The following is a 19571-nucleotide window of genomic DNA, read 5'->3' as shown; positions in this document are numbered from 1 at the left end:
TAGAGATTAATCGAATGTTAAGTTATTTAAAACTTTTCCATTAAAAATTTTAATTAAGTTAGAACGAAGGCTTCGTAGATAAAAACTTAGATGACAAAGCTCAAGATAGAATAAAGTTATTTAACGAAGAAAGTGGATTAACAGCATTGCCAATTAAAGAGCATAGATAAAATTTAAGATCATTGGATGCTATACATACAAGATATAATCAGATAATACAACATTTGGCCAAATTGTTTGACACTAGGTTAATAGAAACGATTGCTGATAAGAGTGACTTAACTCATTTTGAAATCAGCATGCATTAGAACGATTCATTTTCGTCATAGTAATCGCTGCTGTTTTTTTTTTATAATTCGCGTTCAAGCGATATCAATGACGTACTAAAGCTATAATAAATAAAGCTGTAATATATCTTAATTCTAAAATTGATAGCTTCGTTAGATTTTGTATCTACTTAGATAGCATTTTTACAATATATATGATGATATTATAAAAGCCGGTTTCCAATTCACTTCTCTCTTTTTTTTCTTATAAAAGATAATAATTAAATGCTATTGGTTGATAAGCAATAATATAAATCCTCCCCTCCCCCCCCCTAGATTATAATTTATATCAACATTTATATCAACAACCAATAGCATTTCATTATTATTTTTTATAAGAAAAAAAAAAGAGAGAAGCGAATTGGAAACTGGCTTTTACAACACCATCATCATTATATATATATAAATATATAAATATATAAATATATATATAAATATATACATATATATATATATATACATATATATATATATATATATATATATATATATATATATATATATATATATATATATATATATAACTTCACTAATTTCTTAATACTTATTTTTCTTTTACTTATTTGCTGGTCAATAACTTCTTGATACTTATTTAAGTAATTAAACTGAACCCTCTGTTTAAAAATTCAATTTATGATTAATTTAAGAGTAAAAAAACGTCGTCATCGTAATCAGTTTATCTTTTATAACATAACTAATCAATCTACGTACATGGATATTTATTGATATACAAACATATGGACACTGTTAAAAAGACAACAGAGTTGTCGGATATTTCTCATTTAAATATTAAATGCATGCTTTTTCGAAACGAAAATAAAATTTTTATATGCCGAGTAACCTCTCATTCATTGATCTTCTTTTGCACCTCAAAAGACAATTATTTGCAACCATGATCAAGATTCATTGTATAAAACAGTAATCACTCGATAATGCCACTGACCGCGTTGTTTTTTCGCTTGCGCAACACATCCACGAGTCGCTCTAATCTGAAAGATAAAAAAATTGATGAAGGAACTTTTTCAATACTCACACAAATACACACTCAACACACGCGCACACACTGACCGACATTTTGATTGCAACTTTCACCAAAATTGCAATCAAAATATCGGTAAAACCTTACTAATGAAAGAAATTTAAAATTGACCACATCGAGTTTAGCGCCAGTTTTCAGAAAAAATTACAAATACCAGAGTTGAATCAAAAACATTTAACAAGACCTGAGCTAATTCTGCTAAAAGATGCACACCGCTTTGCGTTATATAAATGAATTTACACTTATCTCAGACAACACTTGATATATCTAAAGTAAAGTTGACTGCCACATAATTTTTTGAATGGCATATATATTTTATTGAATGGCATATATATTTTATTGAATGCCATAGAGCAGTCCAACAAAGAGTTAGGCTATTTTTCAATTTCTAAGTATCTTAAAAAAGGTTATGTCAACTAAATGTCAATTAATAACCTTGAAATATTTGGTACATGTTGGTTATAAGTTTCTCCAAACATGAACCAAAAGAAATTTAAATATTTTAAAAATCACAATATAATTCGAAAAAAAAAAAAGTGCAACTCACTTATCAGCACGTTTTTTATCATCTGTAGCCTGCTTCAATGTATCCTGAAGCTGTTCAGCAATTGCTTTTTTCTCACGAACTGTGTTGTTATACTTTAAAAGAAGATCTTCATATGAAGACTTGGCATGGTTCAATTGTGATTCTTTATCGATAAATTTTGACTCAAACTCATCAAGTGTTGTGTTAAACTGTTCACGAAGACCTTGATCAAGTGATAGAGAATTTTTTAAACTAAAAAAGTAAAAGAAGGATATTTCAAAGACTTCTAACAACAAATGCTATGTTTTAATGCTATTTTCATAAATCACTGTAATGTAAGATTTGTAAAAACAAAACAAACCATTTTAAGTATCTTGAAATTGGTTGAGTTTGAAGAAAGGAAGAACATGTGTCAATTTTATATATTAAAAAGTTAATTATTTTAAAGAAAAACCTTATTACAATAATTACCATTAAAAACCCATTTTATCAATAATAATATCAATTTAAAACAGTGGCTACTAAAAAAGGGTTGTATTATACTAAAACAAGTAGAAAATAACTGATTAGTAGTATAAAAAAATAAAAAAGAACCTGTATCTTAACTTTAAATTTTGAATTTCAGCTTGCAAGGCCTTCATTTCTGACAATACATCATCTAATTCCTGTTGTTTATTTTTTAATTGGACCTAACATTTAAATAATTTACTAAATAATTAATCTACAAATATACAGATTTACAATGATAAACTGTAATAACAAAAAACCAATTAATAGCCAACATCAGTAGAAAAACCTTTAGATTAACTAATAATTGTACTTGAGTTATTGTGAATCTGTTTCTCTCATTTTTGCTTTGTGTCTCTAATATCTTATGCTCCTCTCTGATCATATGAACTTCATCTTCTAATTGTGCGATCTTTTATGAAAAAAACAGCCTTTAAAAAATTCAAATTTCTCATTAAAATTAATTCAAAACAATATCTAAAAAATATAGCAAATATTGATACCATAAAGAAAGCAATAGAAATTTAATATCAGACTTTTTTTTGTGCATCGTCTCTTTCTTTTCTTAGAGACGCATTTTCCTCTGCTACTTTTGCAAAAGATTCATTATTATCCAAAGATTTCTGTTTACTGAAATTCCCTCCATCTTTCATTCTGTCAAGAATTTTCTCACCATGATAATTGACATCATGAGTTCCATTTAAAGAACCAACAAAATGCTGAATTATTTAGAAAACATGTAAGGAAAAAAATTAAAATTAACAAAAAAAAAAATTAACCTAAGTATATAAAAAGCTGTAAAATGTATAAATAATAACTTATTATAAATTTCAAATCATTCAGCAACAATAAAAAAATTGTCTAGTACTAATATTGATCTATTGAATAAAGTTTTGTCAATAAATTGTTTGATTTTTACACCAAAGATAGTTAATATACCAAATGGTCTGGATGAAAATTGTCATCATGCACAGAATTCATTTCAACACCAGAATCACATCTAATGTAAATAAAACATGAGAAATTTTTTAGAAAAATTTATTTGTCACTGAACTAATTTGTCACTGAAAGCATGCTAATGATGATATTTCTGAAGATAAATGCTATGATCAAGAAAATGATTGGGAAGATGACTGTTTTGGTGTTCCTTTAGAAATATAAATAAGATATAAGCACATTAAAAAAGTTTTTACTTTTTTTTTCCCCAAGATAAACAAAACAAAACAAAAATAACTACTAATATGTTTATATTTTTTAGAAATTAGCTAACTTAGCCAATATGAAAAAATAAAATTTTAATACACTCTACTAATAGTAACCTTTTTGTAGAGCATATTAAAAAAACTTCATAAAATTTTATATAAAACGTTTATAGCAAACAATCGGGGAAAAGAATAACTGACCCTTTTAAGCCCACCTCCAACTGGTTTATTCTTTTAACAAGTTGTTCATTTTCTTCAGTAAGTAGTTTGAGACGCGCTGAAACTGCAACATCACGTGATTTTTGTGCAGTATATATCTTGTCAATTAGAACTATAAAATAAGAAGCTGATAAATATAATTTAAAAACAATGTGTTAAGATGCACACATGCAAAATCAAAACACATGCATAATAAACTTGCAAAAATAAATCCTGAAATAAACCTAGATGAACCTTCCTAATCTATTCGATTGAGCCTTGCTTTTTAGATTTTTAATAAAAAAACTAAAATTATTAATTAAATATACACAAATTTATAAAACCAATAAAAAATAGCCTGCAGCAAACAATAATTATACAAAATGAATTTTAATTCATTTTCTCAAAATTATAAGCCTTGTTGAGTTTGTTGTTATTTTAAACTGCACTTAAATTTTTATTTCAAATAGTTTAAATAGATTAGTTTCAATGTAAGAGAAGTTTTTCAAATCACCTGCTCCTCGAGCTGCAACAACAGCTTCCATTTCCATTTTCATATCTTTTTTGGTTTGATACATCTTTTCCAATTCAACTTCTGTTAAGGAAAGTTTTTCTGTTAACTAAAGGTAAATAATTACTTTGAATTTTTATATTTAATGCAATCCAAGTTTTTAAAAGTTAATAACCAATATGTTGCATAACAGTGTTGAAACATAAAGCTTATCTAATAATACTAGACTATAAATAAAAGTTGTCATGTACAGGCATAAGTTTAACAGATTTTTTTTAATCCAAAAGGTCAAGTCCAAGAAAAAACCTGTAAAAAACTATAGAAGCTATAAAACATATAGAATTTACATTTTTTAATATCATATGTAATAAATAATTACAGTTGGTTATTATGGTATATACAAATAATCAGATTATTGACTAGTAAAAATTCTGAAAATGTATGTAACATTCAGCCATTAATACAATTGGTCAAAAAACCTTATATTTCAGCACTGCTTATGAACTAATTCTATAGCATTTTACTACAAGTATATCAATACAGTTAAGAACAAAACAATAATAAACAAAACAATAAATAAAAATTGTACAGAACAATAGAAGTTCTTAAAACTTGAATATAACTTGGGAATGCTATGAGTTAATCTGAAAGATAATGGTTATTAATTTGAATAACAAATTAAACATGTTTAATTTGCTATTCAAATTACAGTAGAATCTCTCTAACTCATATCTCCTTAATTCAAAAACCTCCATAATTTGATTAAATGAAAAGTCACTGTGAAATGCACTTAAGAGTCAATTTCCTATAATTTGAAAATCTCTCTAATTCATATTTTTATTTTTCCCCATAAAATTCAAATTAGAGAGATTGTACTGTAATTACCATTTTTATGCTCATTTAAATTTCTGTTTTGTATAAGAAACTTCTAAGAATAACAAACTTATATCCTGAGTTTATCAAATACATATTTATTAACAAATGATGTCATTGGTAAAGACTTGTATAAATTTCAAATGTTTGGAAAAACATTTTTAAACAAAATGCAGACAATATAAGTATTCAAGTAATTTTGTTAATCTAAACTCTATATATTTAGTGCTTAAATTTTAAAGAGATTTAAAGCTTCTAAATCTTTACTTACAACTTTATTTAATTGGCGAGAAGACCTTAGTTCCTCCATTAATGTATCCTCATCAGAACTTCCATTTTGCCTTCTTAAAGGATTATTTGGTATGGATCTATAGAGTAAAAGAACAAAACGATGAGATAACTAACAAAAATGCACAAAAAATAAAATATAATTTATATATTGAATAACAATAATAATGATAATGATAATAATAATAATAATAATAATAATAATAATAATAATAATAATAATAATAATAGTAATAATAATAATAATAATAATAATAATAATAATAATAATAATAATAATAATAATAATAATAATAATAATAATAATAATAATAATAATAGTAATAATAATAATAATAATAGTAATAATAATAATGATGATGATGATGATGATGATGATGATGATGATGATGATGATGATGATGATGATGATGATAAATGAGAGCAATACCTATTAGTAGAAGAATAATAAGATTGAGGATACTCTCTGTTAACATCTTTTGAAAGATTTCTGAGTTCATTCTCTGCTGTTTCTCTCATAACTCTCTCTTTTTCCAGACTTTCTTGCCTAAAAATAAAAATAGTAACTAGCTAACAAAAATGAGCATCTTTATTACATAGTGAAAGTTGCTTACACTATTCCTTAAAAAAATGTTCTTGTTTGGTTCTAATATATATATATATATATATATATATATATATATATATATATATATATATATATATATATATATATATATATATATATATATATATATATATATATATATATATATATATATATTAGAGATTTAAAAAATTAACTTCTCTGCTCTAAAGATTAACACTAAAACAATGGTAGAAGAAAAAATGTAAAAACAATGACAAGAAAAGTAGAAGCACATTAAGTTTGAACATAATAACACATAAAATTAATTATTTAATACTTTCTTTTAATATTATTTCAAAGAAAAAAAATTGATCAAAATAATTTTAAAGAAAGTTAAAAAATAATTCTATGAGTTTTCAATTCAAATTTTTGAAAGTAAATTTTAATCTTAAGCTGTTAGGAACATTTCTTTTTGTAAATAATACCACCTTTTTTTTTTAATCTAATTTAAAAAAGTGAAACAATTTTACTTACAACATCATATTTTAATAACTTTCAGACTTTATTTCTTATATTAAAATTTCGAATCAATACCTGATCTGAAAATTGAATACAATAGATCACAAAATTATCCCAGTTAATTAATTTAATAGTAAAAGGATTCAAATATCAACTTTTTCGTTTGTTTCATAGTATTATGTGAAGAAAGAAAAAGCTAATTTTTTTATTACTATTATCATAGTTTTATATCCAATGTGAAACAGATTTTGTATATAATATTAAATAAAATGCTCTTACTGATCCTTTACTTCCTTCCTCAACTTCGAAATCTTCTTTCGAGCATCAGTAAGGCATTTTTTTAAACTCAGTTTAAGATCTTCAACATTACACGAATCTAATTCTTGTAATAAATATTGTTTTAGAGGAAGTAAATCTGGAGCATCTTCAAATAGATCATCGTAGTCTGGCGCCATTTTTCAACCTTCAATTAAAATCAAAAGGAAAATATTTAATTTTAATAACAAACAAAAAGCCATATGTGGTCAATTTTTTTTATAGTTGTTACTCCACCCTTAAAAAGAAAAAGGGCAAGAATTTTGATCAATAACAATATTTCGCAAGAAAATGCATAAAAATAGTGGTCTAAAATTTCTTCCATTTTTTTAGATTAAAATTTGTTAACTTAAATCAAGGAAAATTTTTTCAAAAACATAAAATTTCTATGTTTGATTTTACTAAATAAATTCTAATCATAACGAGAGATAAACTGTTTTGGTTCTATCATCATCTAATCAATGATTGAAAAATGGCTATTTACAAGTTACTTACCTTTTGCTTATATTTTTTAGTTTTATTTTTCCTTTTGTGCTGATTGTTGACAAAGTTGCGATTAGCAGTAAAAAAAGATTTCAAAATATGATATGCCAATTCTAATCCTTCACGATATTTGCTTCTAGCTATTGCGCTGCAAACATAACCTTTAGGTGAAAGTCAACGAGGAGAAAGTACCATGGTTTTTATTGAAATTAAAACTATTTTAAGTAATAATTTATACTTTTATTGAGCGTCTGAAAACAAATGAATCAAAAACATTTTTAATTTTGTTAAAGTTTTTTAAAATTGTTTTTTTTTTTAAGTTTTAAACATTTTTGTTCTGCATTATTGGAAAAAGGTAATATAGCATGCTCATCACTCATTTATTATGAATGTTGTCTCATCACTCATTTACTATGTAGGTCTCATTGTTGTTCCTGTTAACCTTTAAGACTTTAGTATAAATTGTAACAGATGATAATTATAAAAATGAAAATACTGCAGTGCATTGTTGCAATAACCGGAATAAATGACGTTAAAAAATATCAGTGATATACGTAGTCTAACAACATATCAAATTTCAAAAATTACTGAGAAAGAGACGTAAATGATTATCAAAGAAATGGTCTTTAAAACCAATCCGAGTGGCGAAGAAGGTGTAATACTTGTGGCGGATGCATAGTAACAGAAATCTGTGATCCGAATCGTATTCATGAGCAAAAGTAAGTTTTAAAAGTTTTAAAAAAATAACTGGTACAAAATTTTTTAATCCGGTTAAATTTATGTTTTAAACAAAATGGATTTTAAGCATGTTTATCATGGATTTTAAACATGAGTTTGTTTAAAGATTTTCATATCCTAAACTTAATGCCAACATTTTTAAAAATTCTTTTCCTAATTATAGCCTATTGATAATTTTGTACACTTTTCAGCTAGAAAAAAAAACGACAATTAGACGTTCAAAAGACATCTTGTTTGTTTGAACGTCCGAAGATCATTTTTAGACGCTCTTTAAGAATAGTTAAACTGTCTTGGCTTTTTTTGGATGTTCAAAAAATGTTATCAAATCTAGTAAAAAAATTTAATTTTTCAGTTGAATTAAAGAATATCCCAAACACATGTGTGTGTGTTTTTTTAGCATTCTTTTGTAGATTGTAGTTTTTTCTTTTGTTTTTATTTTTGTTTTAACAAAATGGTAGTTTTGCTATCTATACTTTGGTAAGGGGAATTTTACCACATTTATATTAGGGTGACAGTAAATTAGAAAAAAACAACAAAATCCGCAATAAATATTTCTTCAAAAATATTACTGAGGGGAGTCAATACAGAATTTCAGCTCTTAAGATTTCAGATCTTTCAGCTCATGAAGTGCGAAATGACAATTTTAAAAATTTTACTTTAAAAACATTCAAATTTTCATCAGGGAAAAGCAAGTGTTTATTATTCAAGATAATTCCAAAGTATTTGATGATCATTCATAACTAGCTTTTAAACAGTTTAATTACGATGTGTATTTTGTAGTTGCATTTTCAACTCATTAAAAAGTTAGACTCTTTTTAAACATACTTTATTATAACACCTTAAACTTGTTTTTTCAAACTTAGGAAAATGTATTCATACTTTATTTTCTGGGTCAAAGTGTCTACCTAATTAACGTAATGAATATTGAAAATTAATAAACAGTTTCTGAGAACAAACAGATTCCTTACTTAGTCATTAGTGTTGAGACTTACAATGTATTTTTGAAATCCAAAACAAATCAAAGACCTATTAGGACTGCAAAAACCATTTGTCTCTTGTACATAAAGAAAACTAAGCAGGAGCTTAGTGAGTTTAAAGCTCACTAAAGAATCCAAAAATCAATTAAGAAAAAGGAACCATGGAAACCCTGGGGCACTTGACCAGCTTGTAGAGCAGCACTATGGTGAAAGGAAAGAAAACAAAGATGTTAGACTTCCGCTCTTTTAAATTTTTAAAAAATTATGGTAAATATGGTAATAAGAGATAAGGGTTTTTTAGATTGGCCTCTTGAAAATAGTCCTTTAAAACCGAACGAAAAAGTAGATAACCATCTTTAAAAATGCTTTCACTCATGTACCTGGTGTGGCACGAATTCAAGATGTCTTTCAAGTTTTGGCATATTTAGAATACTTACATTTTTGATAAAAATTTATCAAGCATTTTAAAGATCAGGTAATGATATCTAGTAAGCCAGTGCATTTGGTATTGTAGTTTATGAGCCAACGACTACTGAATCGGTCTATTGATTGATTTAAGAGCTTACATCTCCTAGGTATGGCCAATCATTTACACGCAAACATAAAAGATATGGGAGCAAAAACCAGGCAAGTGGTGGTACATAAACCTAGATTTTTAATACATTACTGAAAAAGACATTTTTAAACGAGGTTTGTACATTTGCAAGTGAACAATTCAGTGTCCACTGGCAGAGGTAGAAGCAATCTCTTAAGCATCCTGACATGACAACAAGCGTTTGGCATCATCAACCACAACAATCTGTATTTGTGAACTGAAAAAAATACAAAAAAGGATTGTCATTAAAAATATATAAAAAAGTACTCATTAAGAATTAGAGTGACATCAGAGTCAAAAGATCTATGCGATTTTTAAAACCAATTACTTATTGATATTTAATTGTGATTTTCAATTTCAGCCCAAGGGCGCTCGAACTTGTTTATACGGCCATAATCAATTTTTTAGCGTCCTTCGGTCTTGAATAGTCTTCCATTCTCTCCCTGCCTAGAGACTTTGAAAACTTTTCCACCCAGAACATTGTTATTCCACACCCCCACGTGTTAATTAAATTTCTAAAAAGTTTCCAGCCAAAATATTTTATACCTGCAAATGTTTCAAAAGTTTATAATGTTCAAATTTCCAATGTAATTGCATTCTAGTTTCAAGTTAAAAAACATTTATATATTTTAAAATAATTGTTTTAATTAATAGTGTTCAATCATTTTAAAATATTTTTTAAAGATAGGATGTTCGTTAATAATTTATTCTGCTTGGAACGTTTTCATTTGAAAAATTTTGGTTTCATAACCTGATTTCTTTTTTCTTTGTAAATTCATTTCTCTCGAAATAATAATCGATAGTTAAACATCATCAAAGTTTGCTTTCCGAGTTTTGAAGTAAAAAGTTAAGCTTCAGTTATATAAAACGCCTTTTGAAGACGCGGTAAAGAAGTACTTTTATCTTATTTTCGTCACCCCAACGCGATTGGATAAAGCGTAAATAAATCATTTAACGAGTTTATTAGGTTTCAGTTTTAAGACTTAAAACGCGATATTATATCATAATTCCACCACCTGTAGTTTTGAAAATCATGTAACAACGTTTATATGAAAACATGTTAAATTCATATAAAAACATGTTGTATATGTAAACATAAGATCATTAAAATATTTGTATATTTTCTTGACATTTCAAACAAAATATATTTAAAATTTTTTAGCTTTAAGTTCTTTTTTTAGTTTTAAGGGCTCTAAAGTCTCTGGGCACCTCTAGGCCAATAAATTTCTTGATCGCTACCTAAATCCTTTTCTTGAGAAAGTTAGCTTATAAAAAAAAAAATAATGCTAATGCGAGATTTCAACTTTGACTTGCTCAAATGCAATACCTTCAATGAGGTTTCACAAACCAATGCGCAAACTTCAACTGAACTGAACTCAATAATATCACAAACCAAAACGCAAACTTCAACTGAACCTATTGTTAGAAGGTGCTTTAAAAACTTTGAAATAACTGAATTTATCCAAGATATTTCAAATGTTGATAGTGATGGCCATATAAAAAGACTAAAATGAGGTTAATGATTTTATTTAAAGAATTATCGAAACATTTTACTGTATTTTGAGTAAACATGCGTCTTACAAAAAGTTAAAGAAAAGTGGAATAACTTGTCATAATAAAACTTGGTTAAAGGAAGTCATTCTCTAGTCTATAACAATTAAAAATGAACTTCATAATATATATTTAAAATAACAAAAACTGTAGGATAATTCTAGTTTTCTTTTAATTATTAAAAATTTGCTATTTATAAAGTTTAAAAAATATTGTAATAATGTATGCAACCTTCAAATGTTTAGTAAAAAGAAATATTGCTCAAATTTTTTTAGCCACAAAATCAATAACATAAAAAACACTTCCCTAATGTGTGAAAAGCTTTTTGAAAATCAATTAAAATCCCATAAGCCAAAATTCTACTATCAAGAACAACTCTTACATTCTCTGAAATTTCGAAAAGAGCGTTGAGCTGTAGAACGCTTTTTACGAAAACCAACTGGTTTGTTCCAACAATCTTACCTTGTATACAATTAGAATTTATACAGCCGACGGATTCCTCTAGCTTTAAATGGTTAGTTATTTGAAGCGTTTGCATTGATATCCCTCAGGGATCCATATTAGGTCCTTTTCTCTTTATCATCTATATCAATGATCTTTATCTTTCCATCAAACACTCAAATACGTCATCATTTTGCTGATGATATTTATTTTCAATTAATAACAAACTCTCTTAAATAACTAAATACTTATGTCAATCATGATATGGCCAGTCAATGGTTTCGAGAAAATAAAGTTTCATTCATTTCTTTACAAGAAATTTCCCAAGTGACATACTGCATCTTACATCCTGTTCTTCTTTTCTATAACTTTTTTCTTTGTGTATATTTACATTTTACAACTTTTTATATGTATATATATGAAACATGTTAATTTTTGAATACATTATATTATTTATTTTACCTAGATCTTATCTCTTTTAAAAGTCTGTTTTATGGATGTTCATATAAAAATTTTGTGAAATTCCACTTTTATTATGTAATTTATTTCTGTTGTCATAGCGTTTTATTAGTAAATTACAATGACCTGTAATTTGTAACATTCTTATTAAAACGAAATAAACTGATATTTTGGTTGTGGTAAATTCAGCTATTCGTAAACTAACAACACGAAAGTTATAACATCCGTATTAATAACGATAACACCTTCGGTAGCATCAACTTAAATCCATGTTTTTCGGAATGAAATGTTCCAGAATAAAATATATCATGCTTTCAAAAGTGAATTTAATTACAACTATTTCGAATTCCTGAGTTAGTTTGTTAATGATTTTTGTAAGTTACTATGTCAATTGCATGGTGATAAATTTACCACCAAAATAATTTTTTTTTTTTTCCCGACCTTCTATTTTTTTTTTTTAGGGAAAGTAAATTTGAGAAAGAACTTTTACCTATGCAAGTTGCAAGTTTCAAGTTGCAAGTTGCAAGTAACGATCATTAAATGAATAAATTTTCTTTCTTCAATATTGAGGAGTATTTAAAGCTCGGTTTTTAACCCCACCTCTTTATGACGTCATAATTGCAATAAAGTCATTTTTCTTACGAACAGCAACATCTATGTGTGAAAAGAATGTATTTTTATAATTTCTAAATAATCTTTGACAAATACATTGACAAAAATCTCAGAAACAAACTGGGTAATGCTTCTTACCTAACAATGCTAAGAATGTTCAATTGCGTACTCATTCTTGAATAATTGAAATATGACGTAAAATATTATAAACCTTTTGATGAGGTTATTTTCTTATTTGTTAAAGACAAATGTCACAATTAATAAAATATATATGAAAGTAGATTTTTTGAAAAGTAGCGAGTAGCCAAAAAGAAAAAGTCAAATTATTTGCTTTGTTTCATCTTTTTTTTTTTTTTTTTTAATGTGCAATTTATAACTTAAAACTCAATTTGTGTTATTTTTTTAAAAAGTGACAAAGAAATAATCTTAATGATGTCATGTTTACAAAGAAAAGAATCGGAGCTCATGCGTCGCGCAGTTGTTAAATTAAAAGGTTTGTTTTCAGAATAAGATTAAGTTGTGATATATGGCGGCAATATTTTTGTTTAGTTACGATATTTTCAATTAAGTTTGTTATATGGTTGATGTTTATAAATACATGTTTTTTGTTTTTGCTTTTACGGATAATAAGATCTGGAATCCATTAAAAAACTCGAATTTAAAAACACTACTTGAAAATTACTTTAATATTGGAATAAAAAATTATTTTACATTTTAAAAAAATTATCGTTAAGGAAATTCGAATTTCGAAGATAAAAAGAGTTTTTTTGACTGCTTTTTTTTTTAAACTTAAAATGATCTCAAAAATAAAAAAGCTGAAAGAAAGCATTCAAAAAATGTTAATGTATAGGTATATATATATATATATATATATATATATATATATATATATATATATATATATATATATATATATATATATATATACCTATATATTAACATTTTTTGAATGAAAATTCAACAGAGAGCGTTTTTTTAAAGCAATTCTTTTGAAATAAAAAATATTGACCTTATTTTTTTTTTGTAAGTTAAAAGTTTTTTCGTCTTATTGCATTTCGCCAGTTAAAATATTGATAGTTTTTCTCTAATCGGTTTCAAACTTAGTATATTTTTTTGTGTGGTTATTTTTTGATTGCTTTTTTTTTTATCTCTTGGCTAAAAGTTTTTGAAAGCCTAAAACTTACGTAAGCACACAAATCAAAACACGTCAATATATTTTCAATTACTAATAAATTTTTATAAATAAACTTCAAGTCCAGCATGAAAATTTAGAATAGCTGACAATTCAATAAAATCGCAGTTACACGTTTTATTTCCCTAACCATTATCAACCTTGGTGTTTTTTGATGCTGAAGTTGAATTTTGTCATCATGATTGATGGTTCAAGATAAAGATTCTTATAAACAAATATTCTTTAACGCGCGAGAAATACTTCTTTAGGTACATACATAATTAAAAATCCACTTATGTTAATAAAACCTTTATGATATCTTTAACTTATTCTTTGGAGTAACTTCAATGCATATCAAAGTTAATGATGTGCCATCCAGTATTGTATCAGCATTCAAGTGTATCCCTTACCACTTAATTGACTTTTTGGGATCCACCCCTTTCTATTCCCTTCCCTCCATCCATTCCTCCTATCCCTCTCCTATACAAGTAGATTTTTTTGGGTCCCACACCATATAGCACCAAAGTATTTTTAAAAAATTTGACTGTTTTATTTCATGTAACCAAGATAAAGACCTTAAACGTAATAAGAGTATAAAGATCATTAACTAATTAAATTACTAAGTGTAAAGCATTTTTTTAACAAGCCCTTTGTTAACCCATTTAGGGTTTGGAGAGTTCTTAGCTCGACACTGTTACCATCTTGATATTTAAATGTCTCTCTTTGCAAGTACAACTCTAGATTATAAAAAAGGTATTTTGACTGCGTTTTCTGAAAATTTTCCTATTATACTTTTTAAGTTTTAAAGTTATTTACAAAGTTTATGCTTTTAAGGCTCTGTGCACGCTCAAGTTGGGATTGCTTTTTATTTGCATTCTACGCCGAGATTAACTTTTTGAAGTATTCTGTGGGATTTTTTTCTTCTTTTGGAAATCAGTGCAAAGTTTTGTTTTTGCAGTTACAAATGGTTAAAACTCAAGAACGTAGGAAATTAGATGATTGATACACACGCAGCTTTTAACTTATTGACATTTTGCCAGATTTAATGTTAACAAACTTGAAGCTCGCAAAATTAAATTCTACTCATAAAAAGTTAACATTAAATCTGGCAAATTGTCAATAAATTGAAATTCATTTTGTACTTAGCGCCAATATATTCAAAAAACTACTTTAAATGCATGAATCAAAACCCAACGGTTAAATTGTGCCGCAAGGCACTATCGTATACAAGTACTAAAGGTTTTTATTACTTTTAGTGTCATCTCATTATAAATTGTTGCAGTTGAAATTAAAAAATGACGGATAAATGTAAAATTATTTTGCTAATTTTTTCAAGTATTAGAAGTCTTCGAAGAAAACATTCTTTTTTTTAAAAAAAAATGTTTTGCAACTTCATGTTTTAGAAATGAAAGCCATTTTCATTTACCTTACGCTGCTTAGCATTATTAACCACGCTAGGAGTGACGAGGAATGTTCACCTTGGAAGACTGAGTGCAATTATTGGTTGACAGTGGAAGAGAAACTAACAATGGTATGGAAAGATATCAGAGTTTATGCAGTGAATCGAACGCTGTACAGGTACGACGAATCGCCAGAGAATCATAAAACGAAGGTATAACATTTGTTTTGGTACAAAATATTTTTGGTACAAAATGTTCATTTATTAATCGCTTCATATGAGTTCCATGTAATTTTTGCACGGTATTCTTGGGAAAAACTACAAAATGACTCAATGTACGTGCATATTGAGAGCAATCATTCCCTAATTTTTTTAAATATTGTATTAATTAATTTAGATTCCACCTAATGAAGTAATTACCGCAGATGGTTTTGATAGAATTGTTGTGGCTGTCAACAATACAGTACCTGGGCCTCCTATCGTTGTTTATGAAGGACAATTATTAGTTATTCATGTTAGCAACCATCTGTTAAGTGACTCCATTACAATACATTGGCATGGATTGCATCAAGAAGGGACTCCTTTTATGGATGGTGTTGCATATATTACACAATGTCCTATATCAGCTGGTCAAACTTTTACTTATCGCTTTTACGTATGATTAAATTGAATTTTTTTTTTTTCTAACTTAGTTTTTATGTTCATATTAAAGTTGTTATACATCTATTGAAATTGTATATCCAGGCTAAACCAAAAGGAACCTTTTGGTATCATTCACATATTGGAGGTCAGCGTGTTGATGGATTATTTGGAGCCATCATTATCAAAGAGAGAACTCCAAGTGATGTAAAGGACATGATTATGCATGTTGGTGATTGGTTCCATGCACTGGGATCTCAGGTATAAATTATAGATTATAGACAAATATATAAATTAAAATAATATGAAATGATCATGGAAAATAAAATGAGAAATTATTTAAAAATTCTTTAGCTTCACACCATGATGACTTCCGCATATTTTAAAAGTCAGCCGAAATTTATGCAGCAAAAAACTCTTGATGGAGTCTACTATGCTCCGGCAATTTTTAAATCGGCTCTTATTGAAGGAAGAGGACAATACTATAATCCAACGACAGGTTTCTTTTTTTAAATGCAATGTAGTTGTACGAAGCTCGTTAGTTCTTGCGTTTATTGTCTTATCTTTTAATTCTAACATAACTTTTTTTAAATATTGCAGAAAAGTGGAATGAAACGCCGTTTATGGAATACTTTGTTAAAAATGGGGAGAAGTACCGTTTCCGTGTTATTTGTCACGGGTTAATTTATCCATTTCGTATCTCGGTTGATGGTCACATTTTAACGATCGTTGCTTCAGATGGTTACGATGTGAAACCTCGAGAATTTGAATCCTTTATAATTAATCCTGGTGAAAGATATGATTTCTTAATAACTGCTAATCAAACCAATGGTAGCTATTGGATACGAGCAGATACTTTGGAGGTAAATGGATCAACCGAAGCCAGCAAAAAACTATTGCGGCGAAATTATTTTATTACTACGAAATTTAGTTTTTAGTTGTCTATATATGGTCTTTCTATAGCGATTCTTTAATAAAATGTTTATCTTCATTAGGTTGGCAACCCAAATCATTTCGTTCAAGCTATTTTGCGTTATGAAAATTCTACAGAACTGCCGACGACAAATCGTACGCAATGCACTGAAGAAAAACAGTGTATCGTGCTTAACTGTCCGTTTAAATACTACCCTAAAACTGATTACACACTCTGTGTAAATATAGACGAGTTAGAGAATCTTATAGACGAATCTCCTCCGAGGTTTAAAGAAGATTCCATTGAAGTATTCATGAATTTTGTTCAGGACACAAAACAAATGAATATAAACGGACGACATTTTGTTCATCCAGGAGTTAACTCTTTTGCACAATCAAATGACATTGATGAAGCATTAGACTGCAATAAAAGTAATTGCAATGGTTCTGAGATATGCTATTGCTACAATGAGTTAGATATCCCTTTTGACAAAACTGTTCAAATGGTCTGGTCAAATCATCCATTTGGTTCAACCAGACACCATCCGATACATTTGCATGGACACAGTTTTTATGTACTAAAAATGGGGTATGGTAATTACAACGAAAAAAGTGGTATTAAAGAAGCGGATAACTGGAATATTGACTGTGGCACTACTAAATTCTGTATTCAACCAACATGGAGAATAAATCATTGGAAAAATGGTAACGTACCTGGTTTAAATCTTAGAAATCCACCAAGAAAAGATACTTTAATGGTACCTGCAGGTGCCTATGCTGTTATTCGAATTCGCTCTGACAACCCTGGAAAATGGCTTTTGCATTGTCATATAGAGTTTCATGCAATGCAAGGTAATTACTTTTTAAACTTTAGTTGATGTTTTTAAAAATGTTTTGTAACTGGTATTATTTTTTTAATCTTCCAATTAGATTGCATTTAATTTTTTTCTTTTTTTAAATCTTATAGATTTGAGTTACATACTTTTTCTCTACTTTTGAAAAACATTCCTACTTTAGGGATGGCAATGGTTATAAACGAAGCTCAAGATAAACAAAGACCCCCTCCGGAAGGGTTCCCTACTTGCCGAAATTTCATACATGATACGAATGACAAGTTTTACATCAAAAAAGGTTTGAATTAAAGGTCTTTCTCATATTTATTCAGAACTAGAGCTATTAGCCTGAAAAAAGTCCGATCATCAATGAAAAATCTCGTATCTTATTATCTCCTATCTTATTATGTTGTATCGTGTAATATTATCAAGCATTGAAGTTTGGCTATTTTTCAGTTTTTAACGAATAATAACAAATAAGTTAAATACTTCTATATCAACCATTTGAAATAAATTGAGTTTATAATAGTTTAAATGTAGAAAGTTACAAAATTTTGGAAAAAAATAATATTCAAAAAGTTCAATTCCTTATAAAAAAACTGAGGTTAAATTTACTTTTTTCCTTTAGTTTCAACTACCAAAGAAAGACCTGTTGGATTGAGCAATACCGTAGTTGTGCTGGCAGTTTTATCTTTTCTTTTCTTTATCTTGCTAATTATTTTAACAAGCATAATAATGAGAATGCGTCAACACCCCAAAAAAATACCCACTGAAATCTACCCGATGAAATCCTAACTACGAAGAAGTCAATTATGACGTTCACCATTTGCACAAATGTAGAAGGCTGTTTTATGGACTATGAAATCTGAGCTGTGCGATCGAGGCGGAAAAACTGCAACATTGTTCCATGCACTTTTGGATAAAAGCAAGCAAATTGCTTATCCTAAATGGCTGCTTTCTCGATTTGTATTTCAATACCAAAAAAACTAGTTAAAAATGTAGGTTTTTTAATAACAGATTTAAGGATTTTTAATAGAAAATATTTTTGGTAAGAAATTTGATGTAATTAATTATGAGTAACACATATCTTTTTTTTTAAAGTAAAAATCAAAGGAATGAAAAGTGCAACAAATAATGTTGTTCACTTTGTTCGTTGATTGATTAAAAAAAATACGTAGAAGAAAAGTGCTTTTTGGAAATTTATTTTTTTAATCCATGAGTAAAAAAAAGGAGACTATCCGCTATTTTAATTTGTGTTGTTTTTTTTTCGATACTGTTTCCCTATTTCAATAGTGCGTCTTGCCAATAAAAAAATAAGATGTTTTTTAAACCGGTTATAAAAAAAAAAAAAAAAAAAAAAAAAAAACGCGCAACGATAATTTTAGACTTAACAATCAAACTACCTGGTTTTATGCTGACGTGTCTGTGCTGGTCAGCACATAAGCAACTAACTTATCTATAGCACAGGCTTTAGATGAAGCATACATATCTTCAAAGAAGTATTCTGTGATTCTTAACTCTACTTCAGGAATTTTAGCTGGAGCAGATTCTGAAGAAGAAAGGTAACTTGTACTTTGATTTGCTGAATTGTCGTTACTATCTAACAAAAATGCTTTAATGTCAACTTTTTAAAAAATGTTTTAATGTCAAAATATTCCATATAGTGTACCCCTAAAACAAAAAATAAAATCCTGCGTTCGCACTTGAAGAACATACAGCTGTTACATATTTAAGGTCGGATGGAAGTAGCTTTGTTGCAAAAGGTTCTAGGCTTTAATATGGAATTCAAAAAAATCTTCGTTTGTCAAATGTTCTTGTACCCGATCAATAGAAATTTCTTTTCATTCCCCTAAACTGTCAAATATGGTTTGAAATATTGTTTTATTATT

General features: G+C 27.5%; 2 protein-coding genes and 1 long non-coding RNA gene across 10 annotated transcripts; 1 reads left to right on the top strand and 2 right to left on the bottom strand.

Annotated features, from left to right (window-relative positions):
* Positions 1-988: 988 nt before the first annotated feature.
* On the bottom strand, positions 989-7615 carry LOC145185877 (mirror-image polydactyly gene 1 protein-like). Of its 2 annotated transcripts, none has more exons than XM_090098056.1 (12): positions 7368-7615; positions 6837-7020; positions 5901-6017; positions 5454-5550; positions 4313-4418; positions 3802-3931; positions 3338-3398; positions 2935-3117; positions 2712-2810; positions 2486-2580; positions 1913-2143; positions 989-1315 (listed from the first exon to the last, which is right to left on the bottom strand). In XM_090098056.1, the coding sequence occupies exons 2-12, from the start codon at positions 7010-7012 to the stop codon at positions 1249-1251; spliced, it is 1362 nt and encodes a 453-aa protein (XP_089954182.1). In that variant the 5' UTR covers positions 7013-7020; positions 7368-7615; the 3' UTR covers positions 989-1248. The 2 variants fall into 2 exon arrangements, with proteins under 2 accessions (XP_089954182.1, XP_089954184.1); XM_090098058.1 differs by having other exon boundaries at positions 4313-4393; positions 7368-7456.
* Positions 7616-7874: 259 nt separating this feature from the next.
* On the top strand, positions 7875-18738 carry LOC145185159 (uncharacterized). 6 transcript variants are annotated; one of them, XM_090098046.1, is made up of 11 exons: positions 7951-8074; positions 12578-12642; positions 13139-13221; positions 15303-15511; positions 15696-15953; positions 16043-16198; positions 16292-16436; positions 16538-16800; positions 16933-17701; positions 17867-17980; positions 18311-18738. In XM_090098046.1, the coding sequence occupies exons 3-11, from the start codon at positions 13158-13160 to the stop codon at positions 18475-18477; spliced, it is 2145 nt and encodes a 714-aa protein (XP_089954172.1). In that variant the 5' UTR covers positions 7951-8074; positions 12578-12642; positions 13139-13157; the 3' UTR covers positions 18478-18738. The 6 variants fall into 6 exon arrangements, with proteins under 6 accessions (XP_089954178.1, XP_089954177.1, XP_089954172.1 ...); XM_090098050.1 differs by lacking the exon at positions 13139-13221 and adding an exon at positions 14566-14652 and having other exon boundaries at positions 7977-8074; XM_090098049.1 differs by lacking the exon at positions 12578-12642 and adding an exon at positions 14566-14652 and having other exon boundaries at positions 7984-8074.
* LOC149883683 (uncharacterized) lies at positions 9708-11876 on the bottom strand. Of its 2 annotated transcripts, XR_016455716.1 has the most exons (3): positions 11679-11876; positions 10993-11081; positions 9708-9882 (listed from the first exon to the last, which is right to left on the bottom strand). It is a non-coding gene; the product is annotated as an uncharacterized LOC149883683 (long non-coding RNA). The 2 variants fall into 2 exon arrangements; XR_016455717.1 differs by lacking the exon at positions 10993-11081 and having other exon boundaries at positions 9733-9882; positions 11679-11803.
* Positions 18739-19571: the final 833 nt, after the last annotated feature.

This window comes from Hydra viridissima, unplaced genomic scaffold (assembly GCF_058129835.1).
Source record: "Hydra viridissima isolate aposymbiotic clone 2 unplaced genomic scaffold, HvirCarnegie_v1 scaffold_9, whole genome shotgun sequence".
NCBI classification, from domain to species: Eukaryota; Metazoa; Cnidaria; class Hydrozoa; order Anthoathecata; family Hydridae; genus Hydra; species Hydra viridissima.
This window is presented reverse-complemented; position numbering and strand designations above follow the sequence as displayed.